General features: G+C 39.1%; 1 protein-coding gene across 1 annotated transcript; it reads right to left on the bottom strand.

Moving 5' to 3' along the window:
- Positions 1–15,436: 15,436 nt before the first annotated feature.
- LOC108706035 (putative serine/threonine-protein kinase PRKY) lies at positions 15,437–17,645 on the bottom strand. The gene is made up of 4 exons (XM_041577716.1): positions 17,477–17,645; positions 17,239–17,381; positions 15,881–16,565; positions 15,437–15,689 (listed from the first exon to the last, which is right to left on the bottom strand). The coding sequence occupies exons 1-3, from the start codon at positions 17,526–17,528 to the stop codon at positions 16,398–16,400; spliced, it is 363 nt and encodes a 120-aa protein (XP_041433650.1). The 5' UTR covers positions 17,529–17,645; the 3' UTR covers positions 15,437–15,689; positions 15,881–16,397.
- Between the last annotated feature and the right edge of the window lie 510 nt (positions 17,646–18,155).

Below are 18,155 nucleotides of genomic sequence, written 5' to 3'. Positions count from 1 at the left end.
AAAGTCACATAATTTTAAGGATTCGGTTTGGGCAAAAAAAGGGCAAATCCTGGATTCAGTGCATCCCTAGTAATTATGTTACTGTGTGTTTTGGTGCCATAAACTAACCAGATCCAAAACCTGATTTACCGTATATACTCGCGTATAAGCCGAGTTTTTCAGCACCCAAAATGTGCTGAAAAACTCAACCTCGGCTTATACGCGGGTCATACCGTAATACGCTCCTTCCGCGGCCCCAGCAGGACTGTCTGTGACAGTCAGTCACAGACAGTCCTGCTGGGCCGCGGAAGGAGCGTATAGCAGAAGGAATAAGAGGGAACATTAGGTGGGCCCCCAGGGCCTCGTCAGCCCAGATCCACTCCTGCGGCTGGCAGAGCTGCTTCTTGCCTTCACTCCTTCCTGACCTCCCCCACTCAATAGCAGCTGTAATACCCATGAAGAAGGTAAGCACTGGGGAGAAGGGGGACAGAGGGGAATTTGTGGCTGGGGGCCCCGTGCGGGTGGTGGGGAGGTAGTGTGCAGCCTCTGATTCCATAGTTTTCTGTTCCATAGTTTTTGTTACTCCTTTTTCTCAAAATTGTCTACAAACTTCTCAATATGATTTTATCTGTTAAATCATTTCTTTTAAATGTAAAAATGAGCTGACTTTTATGTCTCGATATTCACATTTTGAAATCTGACATGGGGCCCCTAGGCTTATACACGAGTCAATACATTTTTCCAGTTTTCTTAGGTAAATTAGGTACCTCGGCTTATACACGGGTCGGCTTATACACGAGTATATACGGTAAGTATAGATTTATAGATCAATGTTTCTCAATCCCGGGTCATGACTTGGGACAACACTGTGTTTTAGTAAATTTTGTAATAATTTTTTTAAACCTGTTTTTTTACACTGGCTCTGGAGAGCCCTTTTGCCTGTATCCATATTTACAGATGCGGAGTGGTGAATTGGTGTCCAGTGATGAGTTTCAACACAAGTGCAAGCTCAGCATTTATATTGTTTCAGATGGCCAGCTGTATGGCAACTTCTCCAGATAGTTTTTAGTTTCAGTTGTCAGGTTGCCTGGTATGAACTACAAGAACTCTGATGGTATCCCCCCCATTTAGACTTTTTTTTTTTTAAGCATTTTGCCTGGAAATATTTTACGTTTCTGCACAGCGAGTTTACTGATGCTCCCAAAGATAGCTCACTGTTATTTGCCCTCTGTATTGCCACATGATGTACTAGTTATGACTCTAAACTAAAAAAAAAAAAAAACAGCATCTTCTGGAGCCAAATATACATTCTAGCCCAAGGCCCCATACCCACTACGTGGTCTACTTGGTAAATGAATGAGAAGAAGATGAAGCAGGCACACAAATTGGCGACTGTATGCACAGGGTGTATTTGTCAGTTTGCAAGGGGAAATGTAATAAAAAAAATCAGTAATGGAAAAACATTTTAAATTCAAAATTGCATGCCTCTGCACATACAAACAAACCCATGTAGACACATATTCTGCCTGCCCTATACTCCTTGTGTGTGCCGTATTCTGCCTGGCCTATGCTCCCTGTGTGTTACATACTTTGCCTGCCCTATGCCCCCTGTGTGTGCCATACTCTCTCTGCGCTATACTCCATGTGTGTGCCAAACTCTGTCTGCGCTATGCTCCATGTGTGTGCCATACTCTGTCTGCGCTATGCTCCCTATGTGTGCCACACTCTGCCTTCCTTATGCTACCTGTGTGTGTCATACTCTGCCTGCCCTATGCTCATTGGTGTGCCATATTCTGCCCACTGGGGCTGCCAGTCATTATCAAGTCAGAGACTTGAGGGGGGCACATGGTTCATAACTGTTTTCTTTTGAGGCTGAGCTGCATGATAAGGACCAATTGCAAACTCACTGAACAGATATGTCCCATGTGGCCCCCCATACAGGAAAAACAGGAAGTAGTCTTCTGTTCTGTTATGTCAGACATCCGCACACTCCAGCCTATACATTTACATTTTTGGCTAACTAACTATATTAGAATTTTTTTTTATTTTGCACAGCCTATCTATTTACCTAGTTTTTATATTGTCACTGAACTTTTCCTGAAGGGCTGAACTCCACAAGGCAATCCAGACCAATTTGTCGCCAGACGATGACACACATGTAAAGTTTCGGACAGGCAGAATTAAATGGGACTGATCATGAAATCGCAGGTACAAACTACATGTATCCGACTGTCAGATAAAGACGCAGCTTGCGGCCGTTCACATTTGGATACATGGATACAGATACATGTTGCATGTGTATCATCATCCGTCACGATTTGGTCCAGATCGCCTTGTGGAGTTCAGCCCTTAATGCCAGGTGCAGGCTGATAGTAATTCCAGGAATCCATTGATTCATTGTGTAATTGAAAGTAGATTGAAGGGGCACATGCTTACTGGCCATGAGTTCAGATATACAGTAGATACATGTGACTTGCTGCATAGTTTTGCATGCATTTTAGCACTTTGCACTCATTTTCATGCTGTAGCCAAGTTTCAAGTTTACTGGCAACAAAGGTCAGCACAATATTATAGTGCTTAGGCGCCCAAAGTGTTAAACTTTCTGTTCATTTAAAATGTTTTCCCTGAATATAACACAGTAATCCTATAAAGCAAAAAAGCCAGACAATGGGATTTGTAGCTAATATCTAGGAACTGTTGGAGGCTGTATTTTTTAATTATTTTAATAATTCAGAATCTTTCCAGCTTCCAAATGGGGTTCACTGACCCCATTGGAAACAAATACTCTGTAAGGCTACACATTTATTGTTTTTGTAACTTTTTAATGCTCCATTTTCTATTCTATTCTTCAATTATAGATTTTAAAGGGTTCACAACCTTCCACTTTTTACAGATTATACAGAAATCATGGAGTGACTTTTAAGGCACTTCATTAGGAATCCCTCTTATTTAGTTGTGGGTTAATCCAGTATATTTGTTGGGTGGGGGACTGAGGCTGCTGCAGTTTTAACATTTTCTTTTTCTGTTCTCCTAGGAACTGATGCTCCAAATGAATATACTGGAGCTAATCCAGAAGCTGCAACAAAAGGAAACAAAGGGAAAGTTTGATTGAACAGAAACTGCACTTTTTTCTTTCTTAAAACAACTGAAGGGCAGGTGTGTCCAATCATGAGAAAAGGTATTTAAGCTGGCCAATTTTAAGTTGTGCTTCTGACTCTCCTCTGAAGAGTGACAGCATGGGATCCTCAAAGCAACTCTCAAAAGATCTGAAAACAAAGATTGTTCGGTATCATCGTTTAGGGGAAGGCTACAAAATACTATCTCAGAGGTTTAAACTGTCAGTTTCAACTGTAAGGAATGTAATCAGGAAATGGAAGGCCACAGGCACAGTTGCTGTAAAACCCAGGTCTGGCAGGCCAAGAAAAATACAGGAGCGGCATATGGTTACAGACAACCAAAAGAACACCTCCAAAGATCCGCAAGAACATCTTGCTGCAGATGGTGTATCTGTACACCGCTCTACAATTCAGCGCCAATTGCAAGTTGTGCTTCTGTTTGACTCTCCTCTGAAAAGTGACAGCATGAGTTCCTCAAAGCAACTCTCAAAAGATCTGAAAACAAAGATTGTTCAGTATCATGGTTTAGGGAAGGCTACAAAAAGCTATCTCAGAGGTTTAAACTGTCAGTTTCAACTGTAAGGAATGTAATCAGGAAATGGAAAGCCACAGGCACAGTTGCTGTAAAATCTAGGTCTGGCAGGCCAAGAAAAATACAGTAGCGGCATACTGTATGCGGAGGATTATGAGAATGGTTACAGACAACCCAAAGATCACCTTCAAAGACCTGCAAGAACATCCTGCTGCAGATGGTGTATCTGTACATCATTCTAAAATTCAGCGCAATTTGCACAAAGAACATCTGTATGGCAGGGGGATGTGAAAGACTCTGCACTAACACCACAAACAGAGTCGCTTGTTGTATGCAAAAGCTCATTTAGACAAGCCATTGTCATTTTGGAACAAAATGCTTTGGACTGAAAATGTAGTTATTTGATCATAACAAAAAGTGCTTTGTATGGTGGAAGAGGAACGCTGCATTCCAAGACAATCATGCTGTGGGGCTGTGTAGTTCAGGGACTGGGCCCTTGTTCAAGTAGAAGGTCAGATGAATTCAACCCAATATCAATAAATTCTTCAGGATAATGTTTAAACATCAGTCACAAAGTCGAAGTTACACAGGGGTTGGATATTCCAACGAGACAATGACCCTAAACAATATCCCGGACTTGAATATCATGGAAAATCTATGGGATGATTTGAAGCAGGCTGTCCGTTCTTGGCAGCCATCAAATTTAACTGAACTGGAGAGATTTTGTATGGACGAATGATCAAAAATACCGGCATCCAGAATCCACTCATCAAAGGCTATAGGAGGCATCTAGATGCTGTTACAGTTGCAAAAGGAGGCTCAACTAAGTATTGATGTAATATCTCTGTTGGGGTGCCCACATTTATGCACCTAATTTTGTTGTGATGCATATTGCATATTTTCTGTTAATCCAATAAACTTTATGTTACTGCTGAAATACTACTGTTTCCATAAGGCATGTTATATATTAAAAGGAAATTGCTATTTTGAAAGCTCAGCCAATGATAAATAAAACTCCAAAGAATTAAAAGTTTTCCCAAACTTTTTCATATGTCTGTATGTGTTAATAGGACTAAGTTCTCTTTTTTTTCAGTATAAGTGTGTTTGTCAGGCATGTGTTCCTAAGGTTTGTTTTTTGTCCCCCTCTCCCTCTTAAGGGGTAAGTGGGAGAACAGAATGATTTTGTCTCTCACTCTTCTTTCCCCTTTGTACACTGATGAGAAATCGAATTATTCAGAAAACCTTTTCATTAGCCTTTTTGTATTTTGTTGAATTCCATATTGTGATATATCGGTAATGTATATTTTGTTTGTAGTTATTAAAGGTGTGTTTCAATGTGATATTTATTTTTGCTTAAACAACTCATGCGAATTGTCTGTAAAAGTAAAGACAAATGAAATACCTGGTTTGTGGAAACTGATTCTAAGGCATATGAAGATGTCATATGAGTAGTTTATCCCTATGAGGAAAGAGGTGTTACAGCTTTGTGTATATGTGTCATCTCTGTCACAAGTTTACTATTGGCAGAATAAAACATGCTTACTTATTCCTAAACAAATATCTAATAATCTTTAAACTTTATAGCTGTGTTATTTGTGTACTTATAATTATTTATACTTCCGTTATAGCAAGAAAAATTGCAGTCTTGTCTTGCCGTATGGCAGCAATATAAATGAGATATGAGATAAGAATGCTAGCTGATGCAGAACAGGCACATTTGCTGTGTTACAAATAAATACATATGAAATCAAAAGTAAGTCATTAACAAATGGGGGTAATTATGTGACCTAAGTATCCCTTAACTGCAGAATACCCGCCAAATATTTATTAAGGGGGTTATTTATTTAAGTCCGAATTCCAAATGTTTTTTTTACTATAAAATCTGAATTTTTAGTAAAAAAAAACATCATATTTTTCAGGATTTAATGTACCCCGATATTAAAGTCGGAAAAAGTCTGAATCCAAGATCTGCCAAGGTTGTATATAAGTCAGTGAGAGAAGTCCCAAAGATATCCCGATCTGTGCTGGGTTTCGTGCAATATTCTGAAGATTTTGTGGTTTTTAGGCAAAAATCTGGAAAGAAAATCTGAAATTTTTTCAAGATTTTTTCATTTTTTTTCCAACTGGAAAATGTATTGATAAATAAGGGGAAATAACACATGCGGATTTCAGAAAATGAATTAGATATTTTCGGATTTTTATGAATAACCCCTTTAGTATTGGTTCTATCCTCATTGTTTTCACCATGAAAAATATGCAAGTCACTAGTTCAGTTGTGCACAGCTTGTGTAACTGGAGACTCATGGCAGAATGTTGTCCCTAGCCTTAATAAACAGCTAAATTCTTCACCACAACACAAAGTATTCTGTATATGTATCTGATTAAAGCTGTCTGAGTGCACTTTTCTCATGACTGCTGACTTAGGCTGAGATGTACAAGTTATCCATTAATTTATAGGCAAGTGATTGTAGCTCAGTGTGAGTGGATAAAGACCCAAAGAAAACAATCAGCACTTGGCATTTATTGGGCCACTTGTTTTAAAAGCTAACATTCAGTGGTTGCTTTGGGCTAGTACAGGGTTTATGACTATTACTGGAACACTATTTGTACATGCACAGATGTACTCTCCCTAACTCTAAACAGAGGTCACTGTACTTTAACCTCAACTTGCCCTCAACCCTGGTCACCCAGGTGCCAGTGATTCTTAATCATAAACAGGAAGTTTATTGAATAACAGAATTTAGTATAATGACGGCAAATTATTCTTTGAAGTGACAATGCTGGGAATCATGTTATCATTCAGTAGCAGAAGAGACAACAATACATTTAACATACCAACTTGAAACTCAAATAAGATAGGACACATCAAAGGATAGAATGTCCTGCCTCTGGACCTCAGCACTACCATCTGCCACTCAGGTGGAGCACGAATAGTCAAGCTCCTGATGATTTCACCCTTTTTATTGAAGGATGTCCTATAATATCACAAAAGCATTGAGAGAATTCCTCCCTCCTACAGGGCAAGGGTCACCCCATGTCACATTCTGTCAGAGAAACATATTAAATGCCCTACATTCCCCTACAAGGGTCAGTGGTCTGTGGTATTGTATGCCATTAACCACTGTACAGTATAAAGCAGATCTTTGTGTAGTGCTGCAAATCTATCGATACCGTCTAAATATCCACCTGAATCAGGGCAAGTATACTTAAAATGTGTTATCTGAATAGCAAAGAACCACTTGTATGAACACGTGTCTGCCATGACTCAAAATGCAGGGAGTTCAATTGAATTTAGCCTACTAGTCATACAAGCTTAATAAATACAAACCACCCAATCAATTAGTATTACTGATGCATATGTAATAACTAAGGCCATAATCATTTTGATTATAAGGCATAAGGGGGCTCCCCAATGGGATTTTAACCCTTTGCCTACCAGTGCCTTGACGTCATTCTGGTTCTCAGACCTGATACATCAGGGGTCCCCAACCTTTCTTACACTTACTCCTGAGCTACATTCAAGTATACAATGATGTTGGAGAGCAACAGAAGCATGCAAAAAGTACCTGGGGTTTCCAAATAAGGGATGTGATTGGGTATTAGTAGCCTCTATGTGGACTTGCAGGCTACTGGAGGCTCTGTTTGGCAGTACACCTGTTTTTTTAAATGCTTGACTTTAAGCCAGGAATTCCCAATGAAGCACCAGCTTGGCGGCCACTGAGAGCAACATGTTGCTTATGAGCCACTGGTTGGGGATCACTGATTTAATGTATAAATTGTACAGCACTGGTGCTTTTTTTTTCTTCGGCCACCTAGCCGGTATTTTACCAGCCTGGCCGGCTAAAAATGTTGGCTGATCCCAATGTTATTAATAGGAATAAAAGATACATATATAAGAAGGCCGGTATTTTTTTGCAGAAAAGGTGGCAACCTAACTGTAAGGTGAATTTGACCTTTAAAGGAGAATTCAACCCTGTGGGAAAAAAACCCCGTTCCCCCACCCCAGGTAGACCCCCCCTCCCTCCTCCCCCCCACCTGTCTTCCCCCTGGGGAGATGCCCCATACTTTATACTTACCCCCCGGTGCAGATTCTGCCAGCGGAGTTCCACGCATCTATCTTCTGGTTCCTCAGTAAGCTGACTGGGAGATCAGCAATCTCCGTTAATTTCGCCACATGCGCAGTTGTCGAGAACCAGCAAATTGCTCCAACTGCACATGCACCGACATACCGATCTCTCAGTTAGCTTACTGAGGACCCGGAAGATGGATGTGTGGAACTCCGCTGGCAGAATCTGCACCAAGGAGTAAGTATAAAATATGGGGCATTTCCCAAGGGGGATAGTTAGCCTGGGGGGAGGAGGGAGGGAGGTCTACCTGGGGTGGGGGTACGGGGTTTTTTTCCCACAGGGTTGAATTCTCCTTTAAACATGTGTCGAGCATTACAAGATGTATCCTGTATAAAAGAAGGCATGCGGCAAATGTATACAGTTTATAAAATGGATATAGAATCACCATCTAAGAACAATGGCAATGAGGGAATCTGGGTTGGTCCATCACATTTTTAGTACTCTAGGAGGCAGTTAAGGAGTTTTTTTGGTGTTCTGCTATTAAAAAAGCATGGCAGACAGGGACCCAAAGTCACCATTAGTTTGTTATATTAAAGAATATTCCAATAATTATACAGTATGTACTTGAATCAACTATTTATAGGTGTGTGTATTATAGGTGTGTGAGGTGTATATGAGTGTAAATGAACAGCTGAAGAAGGTTTCACACTTGACACACACGCACACATGCTCCCATTTCTCTATGAAAAGAAATGTTCTGCCATCTGTGAATTATACATTTAAGGAGTTGTTCACTTTTGAGCTAACTTTTAGTGTTATGGAAAGAACAATATTGTAAGACAACTTACAATTGGTTTATATTTGTGGTTTTTGAGCTATTTAGCATTTTATCCATCAGCTGTCCAGTTTGCAATTTGGTTGCTAGTGTCCAAATTACCCTAGCAACAATGGATTGATTTTAATAAGAGACTGGAATATGAACAGGATAGGGCCTGAACAGAAAGAGGAGTAATAAAAAGTAGTAATAACAATTCATTTGTAGCCTTACAGATCTGTTTTTATATTTCATTAGTGATATTTGAAAGCTGGAAAGAGTAAGAAGAAGGCAAATCATTTAAAAACTTTAAAAAGCAACTAGTGACAACCAGTTGATAAGCTGCTTAGAATTGTCCATTACACACATTCAGATCACTTCTTGAACAGTGAAAAATTTTCTGTTATGGAATAAACTGCAAATGATCAGATCAGAATTAAGGGTTGCCACTAGTATTTTAGCAGCCTGGACACTTTTTCGGGCTACTGCTAGGGAAACCATTGTTTCTGGGGGGAATTAATTTTTAATCTTCTGTATTAATAATTTATTGAATTATTGATATATACAGTACAGTATATAGATAATATAATAATTGCTTAAGTATAATTTTGAATTGTCGAAAGCCTGCAGTTTGTGAGATATCGCCAACTCAAAAGTTCAAGTTAAAAGGATATATATTTTATTTAATACATTTGATATAGAAACAAGTGTCCGAGGTCTGACGCGTTTCTTGTCTACGCACTTCCTCAGAGACCAAGTCTCTTCATTAAGGCACAGTGATCCGTATAAAGGAAAGATCCTCTATTTGAAAAAGATCCTTTATTTGAAAAACCCCAGGTCCTAAGCATTCAGGATAACAGATCCCAGACCATCTTGTTACAGTTCTCTTATCTCTCAGTCCCTCACTATGACCTGTAGTTATAGCCCTGCAAATCTCTATTGCCTTAACATATTTTTATAAATATATACATATTTTGTATTAGAGCTGGATTCAATCACCCAGGGTTATAGCACCCACTTTTATAATAGTTCAGAGACCAAAGGGTTCATTATAAAGTGCAAAAATAGACCATGCATTGGCCATGTATTGACACCATTCATAAAATATATTGCTCCCACACAAGCTCCTGCCCAGCCTTTTCTCATACAGGGCACGCCAAATAACACAAGGGATAATTGAATAAAACCTTTTGATTCTTTGCTTTTTGTGGCCAATTAGACGTTGGGGTGATAACCTATAATTAGCCCCACAACACTGAAAACAGGTGCAAAATATTTTATATTCTTAAAAATCAAAAAAGGATTTGGATTATATAGACCAGTGATCCCCAACCAGTAGCTCGCGAGCAACATTTTGCTCACTAACCCTTTGGATGTTGCTCCTAGTGACATCAAAGGAGGTACTTATTTTTGAATTCCAGGCTAGGAGGCAAGTTTTGGTTGCATAAAAAACAGATGTACTGCCAAACAGAGCCTCCTGTAGGCTTCCAGCTGACATAGGGGCCATCAAATAGCCAATTATAGTCCTTATTTGGCACCCCAGGAAGTTTTTGCATGCCTGTGGTGCTCCTCAACTCTTTATTTTTGAATGTGGCTCACGGGTAAAAAAAGGTTGGGGACCCCTGATATAGACATTATGCTTCAAAGATGGGCCCACAAACATTTACTAAACTAACTAAATTTATTACGAGAATGCTCGGGACCTGGGGCTTTCCAGATAACGGATCTTTCCATAAATCCTCATATCTTAAGTCTACTAGAAAATCATGTAAACATTAAATATACCCAATAGGCTGGCTGTGCTTCCAATAAGAATTAAATCTTAGTTTTCTGCATAATGGGTTTCCATATAATGGATCCCATAACTATATATATTATATTCTCACTATAGCATGGACTAGGAGGTGACAGACTTCCCCAATATTCTGCAAATCTGCATCCCTTGAATAATAAACCATTTCCAAGCTTTTGTTCCTGAGACTTCTTATTATGTTAGTTGTAATAATCCACCATGTGTTTCCCCATTTCCATATTTGATAAAGATCATGCCAGTCTTTTATCACTGGCAAAGTGCAAGGTTCCTTAGTGCCCATTGTGCAAAATAGGCTTTGATAGAGCACTGGATACAGTACATCATTACTAGTACAGTCATGGGCCCTATTATCCAGAATGTAAAAGTATACATGTAGGACTGACAAGGCATTTACATTGTCACATGTACAAAGTATCATTAGACTGGGACTGGAATGGATCTCTGTGAACTCTCACCCTCCCCCCTGTACAGCTCCTGTATGCCCCCCCCACCTGCATGACTTATATGGTATGTCCCTTTCATTCCAACCAGAACCCCCTGGCCAGACTGATATAGTGTGCCTATTGTTACTTCTCACAAGGGAATCAATATTAAGCTGCTGTTCTGTGCTCTTAGGGCAAAACATGTCAGGCAATAAGATTTTATGAAAGGCACTTTTAATACATACAATATGTGAGCCTGCTTCTGTTTTCACCTGAGTTAAAGAAAATGCTAAACGTATAAAGGCGTGCTAATGACTGTATTTATTTCTGAGACAATGTAGGCAGTAAACAAAAAAATGCACCCACAGAAAACCCTCCAAACCATGCAGAAACCATGAAAATGGAAATGACAGAAGAAATGAACGAGTGCCCATTACATACATTCCACTACATTACATTCAGTATATGTGTTCTTAATGGCAATCCCATGATTTTATAAATGACACTGCAAGTGGGGCTGTTAAAGGAGAACTTAACCCCCAAAAATAAAACCCCCTACCCACTGCCCTATACAGTCCCCCATCCCTGCTCCCCCCACACTACATGATCCTTTCTGTACGTCTGTCCTCCCCTAAAGATTCATTTAGCCCATGAACTTCTAGTGCAACTCCACCAAAGTTGATAAGCTGATGCCATGGTTCAAATCAGTGCAATACCAGTGTAATAAGCCCTCAAGGGTCAGTTTTCTGGATACTAGAGCATTTGTGTCCCATGGATGATTATGTATGGAGTGCACAAATGTTCTAGTATCCAGAAAACTGACCCGTGTGGCCAATTGGCTGTCATTAGAATTTAGAAACTACAATAATAATGGAAAGGTTTCCTTTGTTGATTTGGTGAGCTTTAAACCCTGTGGCTTTGGGCAGGCAACCAGATTTCCATGGGAGATCAGCCTCTTTTTGATGGCTTTTAAAGGAGAACTGAAGCCTACAAATGAATAATAGTAATAATGTATTTTTTTATACTGAAATTACTAGCAGGGAGGTCCTGCAGCAGCCCTGTAACAGTACTGATCCAGGCCTTGTCCACAGAAGGTCACCATCTGGGATCTTGTTAGGCTATCTTTTGAGTTTAATTGGCACTGCACATGCTCAGTGGGTTCTGGGCAGCTGTACTTAATTTCATCAGAAATAATCAAGCAGAAAATGAGACTCATTTCTTATAGAAGCTGCAGGCTTTTCCCTTTGCTTCCCATTATGCAGAGGGAATCTGGGTGACACTACCTATGGAACTGGACAGTATTTGCTTTCTAGGAGAGCAATATTTTTTTTTGCAACATTTTCTCCTCTAGGCATGTACATTTTTATTTCAACCAATGAAAATCATTATATTAAAGGCATGGCAATTATGTCACTTCTGTAACATTGGGTGTGTAGCTTTGCTGTGCACAGATCATTGGGATGTCCAGACAATACTGTGGCACAGGGAGGTATTGGCTACATTCTCCCTATAGGTGGAAATGGGAATGTTCAGTGTATACGGTAAGGCTATGCATGCCCACATGGGTGTTTCTCAGCTTCTGTATAAATATTCAGGGTACGATGTGTTCCTAGATGGGGGCATGGCTGTGCACCTTCAATGTACATGGACAATGGGAAACACCGATACCAATACCCAAAATGGGCAGATGTACCTTTAGCTCTGCACTTATAGTTTGCAGCTGTACTACATGAGGAAACAGAGGTTTAATTCTGATAATCAATAGTGCTAAAATTCCCTTTAAGTGAGTGTATGTACATGAAAGCTTGAATCATTTTACTTGCTGTTGGGAAGCTTTTACTTCAGAAAATGCATAAAATCATTCAATCATTCAATGTCCTGCCAGAACAAAACTGGAGACACTTTGTACAGGAACCTTTTGTCTATCGTTTTAAACTACCCACTGATGCTCATATTTTTCCTGCTAAAAAAGCCATGTAAATGCCAATATCTGTCAGTTAATTGGGGATCCTGGGCAACGGTGGGTAATTTACAGGTTGCCCTTATGATTCATTCACTAACCTGTTGTTCTGCAGTAACGACATGTTAAATAAGATACTAGAATGCACAGAAGCCTTATTAGGGTATATGAAATCATTATATTTCCCAGGAACCATCATGTGCTTGTAGTTACCCTTCCTGAGCAGCTGCCCAATCACAGCCCTGCTAACTACTGTGTATCTGACGTATTCAATCTACTTTTACTAGTGGTGTCCAGTCTTTTGTTTGTTTTTCTTGATGCCTTTTTTAAATATTTTTTTTTGACCATGTTGACCTCTGTATAGGGAAGCCCTCAGTTCCCTGCAGCTTAAGCAGCTGTGCAATGTGACTCCTGCTGGGATCAGCCTTATGTACAGAAAGATGGTAGGGCAGAGTGATATTGAAATACTCATTTAGCCAGTTACAGTATATTGGATAAGCAGTTATAGGCACAGTTCCAAATATACCAAATATCACTGTCTATCTCTCTCCAAATATCTGCTGTTTATGTGTAAGCTGTCTAGACACAAGCCATTAAAGGGGTTGTTCACCTGTAAATTAACTTTTAATATAATATAGTGAGTGATATTCTGAGACAATTGGTTTTCATTTACTATTATTTGAAGGTTTTGAGTTATTTAATTTTCTAGCAATTTCAGCAATCTGGTTGCTAGTGTCCATATTACCCTAGCAACATGAATTAATTTGAATAAGACACTGAAAATGAATATGAAAGGCCTTAAGAGAAATATGAATAATAATGTAGCAATAACAGAGCGTTTGTTTTTAGATGGGGTGCATGACCCTCATTTGAAAGCTGGTAAGTCAGAAAAAATTAAGGCCAATTGAAATGATGTTTAGCATTAGTCATTCAATGCCATAATAAATGTTAACTGACAAGTGAACCACCCAATTAAAAGCAACCAACTCAGTCCCTCCAGACTCAAGCAGCCAACTCAAACTCCAGGGCCCACTATTCACCTCACCACATTAATATCTGGTCAATAAAATAAATAATGCCCAACCCAAAATTCCGAAGGTCAACCTTCCATATTGGTATATCCCCTGGCAATCTTAGAAGTAAGTGGGGATGTACCAGATCTATAATTTGATTGGTCTGAGTACTGTACTTAAACAGAATACTAATATTGTTTGTTAATAGAAGCTCATTCAGTTCAGTGCTTTAAAAAGTTACTTGATTTTACAGGTTCAGCCAAACCCAAATCCTATGAAAAAGAAAAAAAACAAACCAAGTCCTGGATACAAGGATTTCCCAATAACCAAGATCCCAATAACCAAATCTTGTGGCCTCCAATCCCTACTTTGACACTTGCATTTCCTCTGAACCGTAGCAACATCAAGGCCTGCAAATCTATTGGCATCTCTTCTGCCCCTGTTTGGAGCTTGGCAGACACTTTGTACTGGTTTTGATGTCTACTGTGCATTGTCAAACATCCCTAATAAATACAACAATAATTTCTTTTTTTAAAACACATTTTATTTGTTATTATTCATAAAATTAACATTACATGCACAGTATGGAGTCTCTTAGTATTACAGTATGTTAGTAACACCTGCCGGTGCTTGGCAGGAATGGCAGCAGCTTCTTTCTTGACCGGTTCCAAATAGAGCTTTTTCATATAGAGACCACATTATTTCTCGCTGAACTGGTTTTCCTCGCTCCGTCTCACATCTGCAAAAAGAGCAAGTAAACGCATGAGTTGATCGAATAAAAAGTGTTGTTTTATATTCTAGGTGATTTTGTTATATACATATTCTATCTGTTAAAGGGATATCATTGTCATACATTATGCATTGCTGTTTTTTGGGCAGGAAAAAAAAAACAGTTGAAGGATTAAATATACTTTTCATACCTCATCGTGGGTGAAAGATTGAATCCATCTTCAATTGCTTCTTCTTGACATCTTCCAAGGTGCATCTTGATATCTTCTTCTTGACATCTTCCAAACTGCAGCCTCCCCAGAAAGTAAATAAAACAAATGTGAGGGAGGGCCTATTGGAAATTGTGGGTATAGAATTGAATTGTTTCTTACCTTGGTGGCAGATTTTACTTGATTGTTTATTTTGAATTAACCTGCAAAATCTAGAAGTTTATATTATTAACCTTGCTGAGATGGGAGACCTGATATTTCCATTATATGGCTGGCACTTCTCAGATTGATATGGACTGGCCCACCACCTTCCCCGTCCATTCCGTCCTTTTAAAGGAGAAGGAAATTCCCTGGCCGCAAAAACCCTCCCCTGTGTTGCCCCCCTCCCTCCTCCCCCTGGCCTACCTGTCCTGCTGGGCAAATGCCCCTAACTTGTTACTCACCCCTCTGTGCAGGTCCTGTCCACGGAGTTAACAGGCACCATCTTCTCCCAAACGGTCTTCTTCCTGCTTTGACCGGCGTTTTTGGCGCATGCGCAGTAGGAGCATTTACGGTACGGATATACTGCGCATGCGCCAAAAGTCACAAAGTTTTCCGATTTCGTGACATTCGGCGCATGCGCAGTAGATCCGTACCGGTAAATGCTCCTACTGCGCATGCGCCAGAAGATGCTGATTAATCCAGGAAGAAGATCGCTTGGGAGAAGATGGCGTCTGTGAGCTCCGTGGACAGGACCTGCGCAGAGAGGTGAGTAACAAGTTAGGGGCATTTGCCCTGGGGGACAGGTAGGCCAGGGTGGAGGAGGGAGGGATTTTTACGCCCAGGGGGTTTCCTTCTCCTTTAATTTGATGTTTATTCAGGTGTAAAATCAAATTCTCTGAATGCCTCTTGATGCTCCGATGGTATCTCTATAGATGGAAGTGTCAATGCTGGAGCTCGGCATTCAGGTTGCCTAAGGCTCTCCAAATTTCCTTGGTTGGCTGGCACAAATGGAGGCCTTACTCTTCTGTTTTCAAGTTTTTTCCAGTCCATATCCTGAAAGAAAGGTCATATTATGCAATGAGTGTCTATTTCAAAAACTTCTAGAATTGGTGGAACAATTGATTATAATGAATATAGAGGATGCAGAAATTTATATAAAACAATGCAACATTGAGGATTTATTAGTACGGTAATTATTAACATATTTCTGTCTGTAATTCAAGATAAGTACAAAAGAAACTTACTCTAAAGAAGGGGTGCTCTTTAACCATGTCAGCACCAGTTTCACCAGATCCCAGGCGAAATTCTGGATCCTTCTCTAAGAGCTGCAAAAACACAAATATTAAAAAATTAGACACACAAATCATTTTTATAACATGATTAATGTACGTTAATGCTGGTATCTGTCTTATATTCTAAAATGAAATGACTAACTTTTAAGAAAAGAAAAGAATAAATGATCCATCCAATTAATACTAGCAGTCTTACAGAGTCCTGTAGACTTATAGAGCAAGTAGCCCACTGGTTGGGCAGAAAAAAGAGACTACATAAGGCTTTAGTATGAAGCTCAGATTTTTACACCCATTAGCTGCTTCTCTTCTATCAGCCCAAGTTCTGTATACAGGGGGTGAGCAGTTATTATAACCCCCCACCTTCTCAAGTGGGTATTCATTGTTTCACATCTTGACCATTGGGACAACATGGGCTTAACAACAAAATACACATTTTAAGATGGTTACTACATAAACATAATGTAACCCCTTATGTATAATAACCCAGTAAAGCACATTCCTGATTACTGATGTGTTGGGGACAACTTACTTCATTTATTAATTCACAAACATCCTCTGATAGATGTTCTGGCAACTCTAACTCATCATAGAGGATGCTCTCTGCTAGCTCAAACGGATCTTCGTTGTCGAATGGTAACTGCAATAGAAAACAATTATTTATTTAGTAAACACATTTTCTGAGATACATATCACAATGTCAAATTAGGTGCCAACATCAATGCTATAGTATTCATTCTGAGAGTATGAGAAGTTATGCTTAAAGGAGTTGTTCACCATTGAGTTAACTTAAGTATGATGTAGAGAGTGATAATCTGAGACACTTTGCAATTGGTTTTCATTTTCTATTATTTATAGTTTTTTTTAGTTATTTCGTTTGATATTCAGTAATGTCTGCAGTCTGTTGCTAGGGTCCAAATTAACCTAGTGGCCATGCGCTGATTTGAATAAGAGACTGGAATATGAATAGGAGAGGCCCTGCATGAATGGATGAGTAATAAAAAGCAGCAATAACAATAAATGTGAAGCCTTACAGAGCATTTGTTTATTTTAGTGACCCCCATTTGAAAGCTGGAACAATTTAGAAGAAGGAAAATAATGAAAAAACTATAAAAATGTAATAATAAAGACCAATTGAAAAGTTGCTTAGAACGGACCATTCTATAATAAAAGTTAACCAAAAGGTGAACCACCGCTTTAAGGTTACTAAACCAGTTTTTCACCATGAGCATTTCTATGTAGGCTGGATAAATAAGACTATGACAATGAGCAGGATTTCTGAGTGTAGGTGATGACATAGGAATTGTATTTACCTCATACATGAGCATAGCATATATGGCGATTCCAAGGGCCCACCAGTCAACCGCCATGCCATATTCTATATTCATATAGATCTCGGGGGCCATGTAAGTCTTTGTTCCACACTTGGTCTTTGTGCGATCGTCGTATCCAAATCCTAAAACATGGGGACAAAAACACTGTAAGGAAACTGCAGATCTTGAAAGCTGATTTTATACCAGTAAAACCAAATGCATGGTTTTTAAAACTTACTGTTTTTGCTGAGGCCGAAATCCACGATCTTCACAAATCCATCCCGGTCCATCAGCAAGTTCTCAAGCTTAAGGTCTCTGAATTAAAATAAATTGTGCATAACAGTTTAGTACATTTTATATTGTCTTGATACATATAAAATCCTTATTTAATATAAAAACAGCAAGGGATATGGAGTAGCCCACTGTGCATTAAACAACTGTCATTGAATGACATTCCCATACTACCAATCGCTATATATTATATATATATATATATATACATATATATATATATATATATTTTTTTTTTTTCACCTCAGTTAACTCTAGTAGGAACATGTTGCTGCCATTTAAATGATACAATGATACCTATACTTCTAATACTACACATAAAGAGTAATGTTCTTAGCAATGTTACCAGCTCCTTCTGGAAATAAGAATCATTTTACTGCTATTAATGCTTACCTATGAACAATGCCAAGATGGTGTAATGTCTCCAGGCCAAGCACTACACATGCAGAATAAAACCTGAATAGAAAAAACAATTAGAATCCAATTAACATTTTATATGGATATAGAAACTGACCCAAAAAGTTGCACAATCCCATAATCCAGTTCTGATTCCCTGTGAACACTTCCTTATTCCCATTCTACTTACATAGCCTCATGTTCTTCTAGTTCTCCACATGTGACAAACT

The sequence above is a fragment of the Xenopus laevis genome, chromosome 1S (assembly GCF_017654675.1).
Source record: "Xenopus laevis strain J_2021 chromosome 1S, Xenopus_laevis_v10.1, whole genome shotgun sequence".
In the NCBI taxonomy this organism is placed as follows: domain Eukaryota; kingdom Metazoa; phylum Chordata; class Amphibia; order Anura; family Pipidae; genus Xenopus; species Xenopus laevis.
Note: the sequence above shows the minus strand (reverse complement) of the source record. Positions and strands in the feature narration are given on the sequence as shown.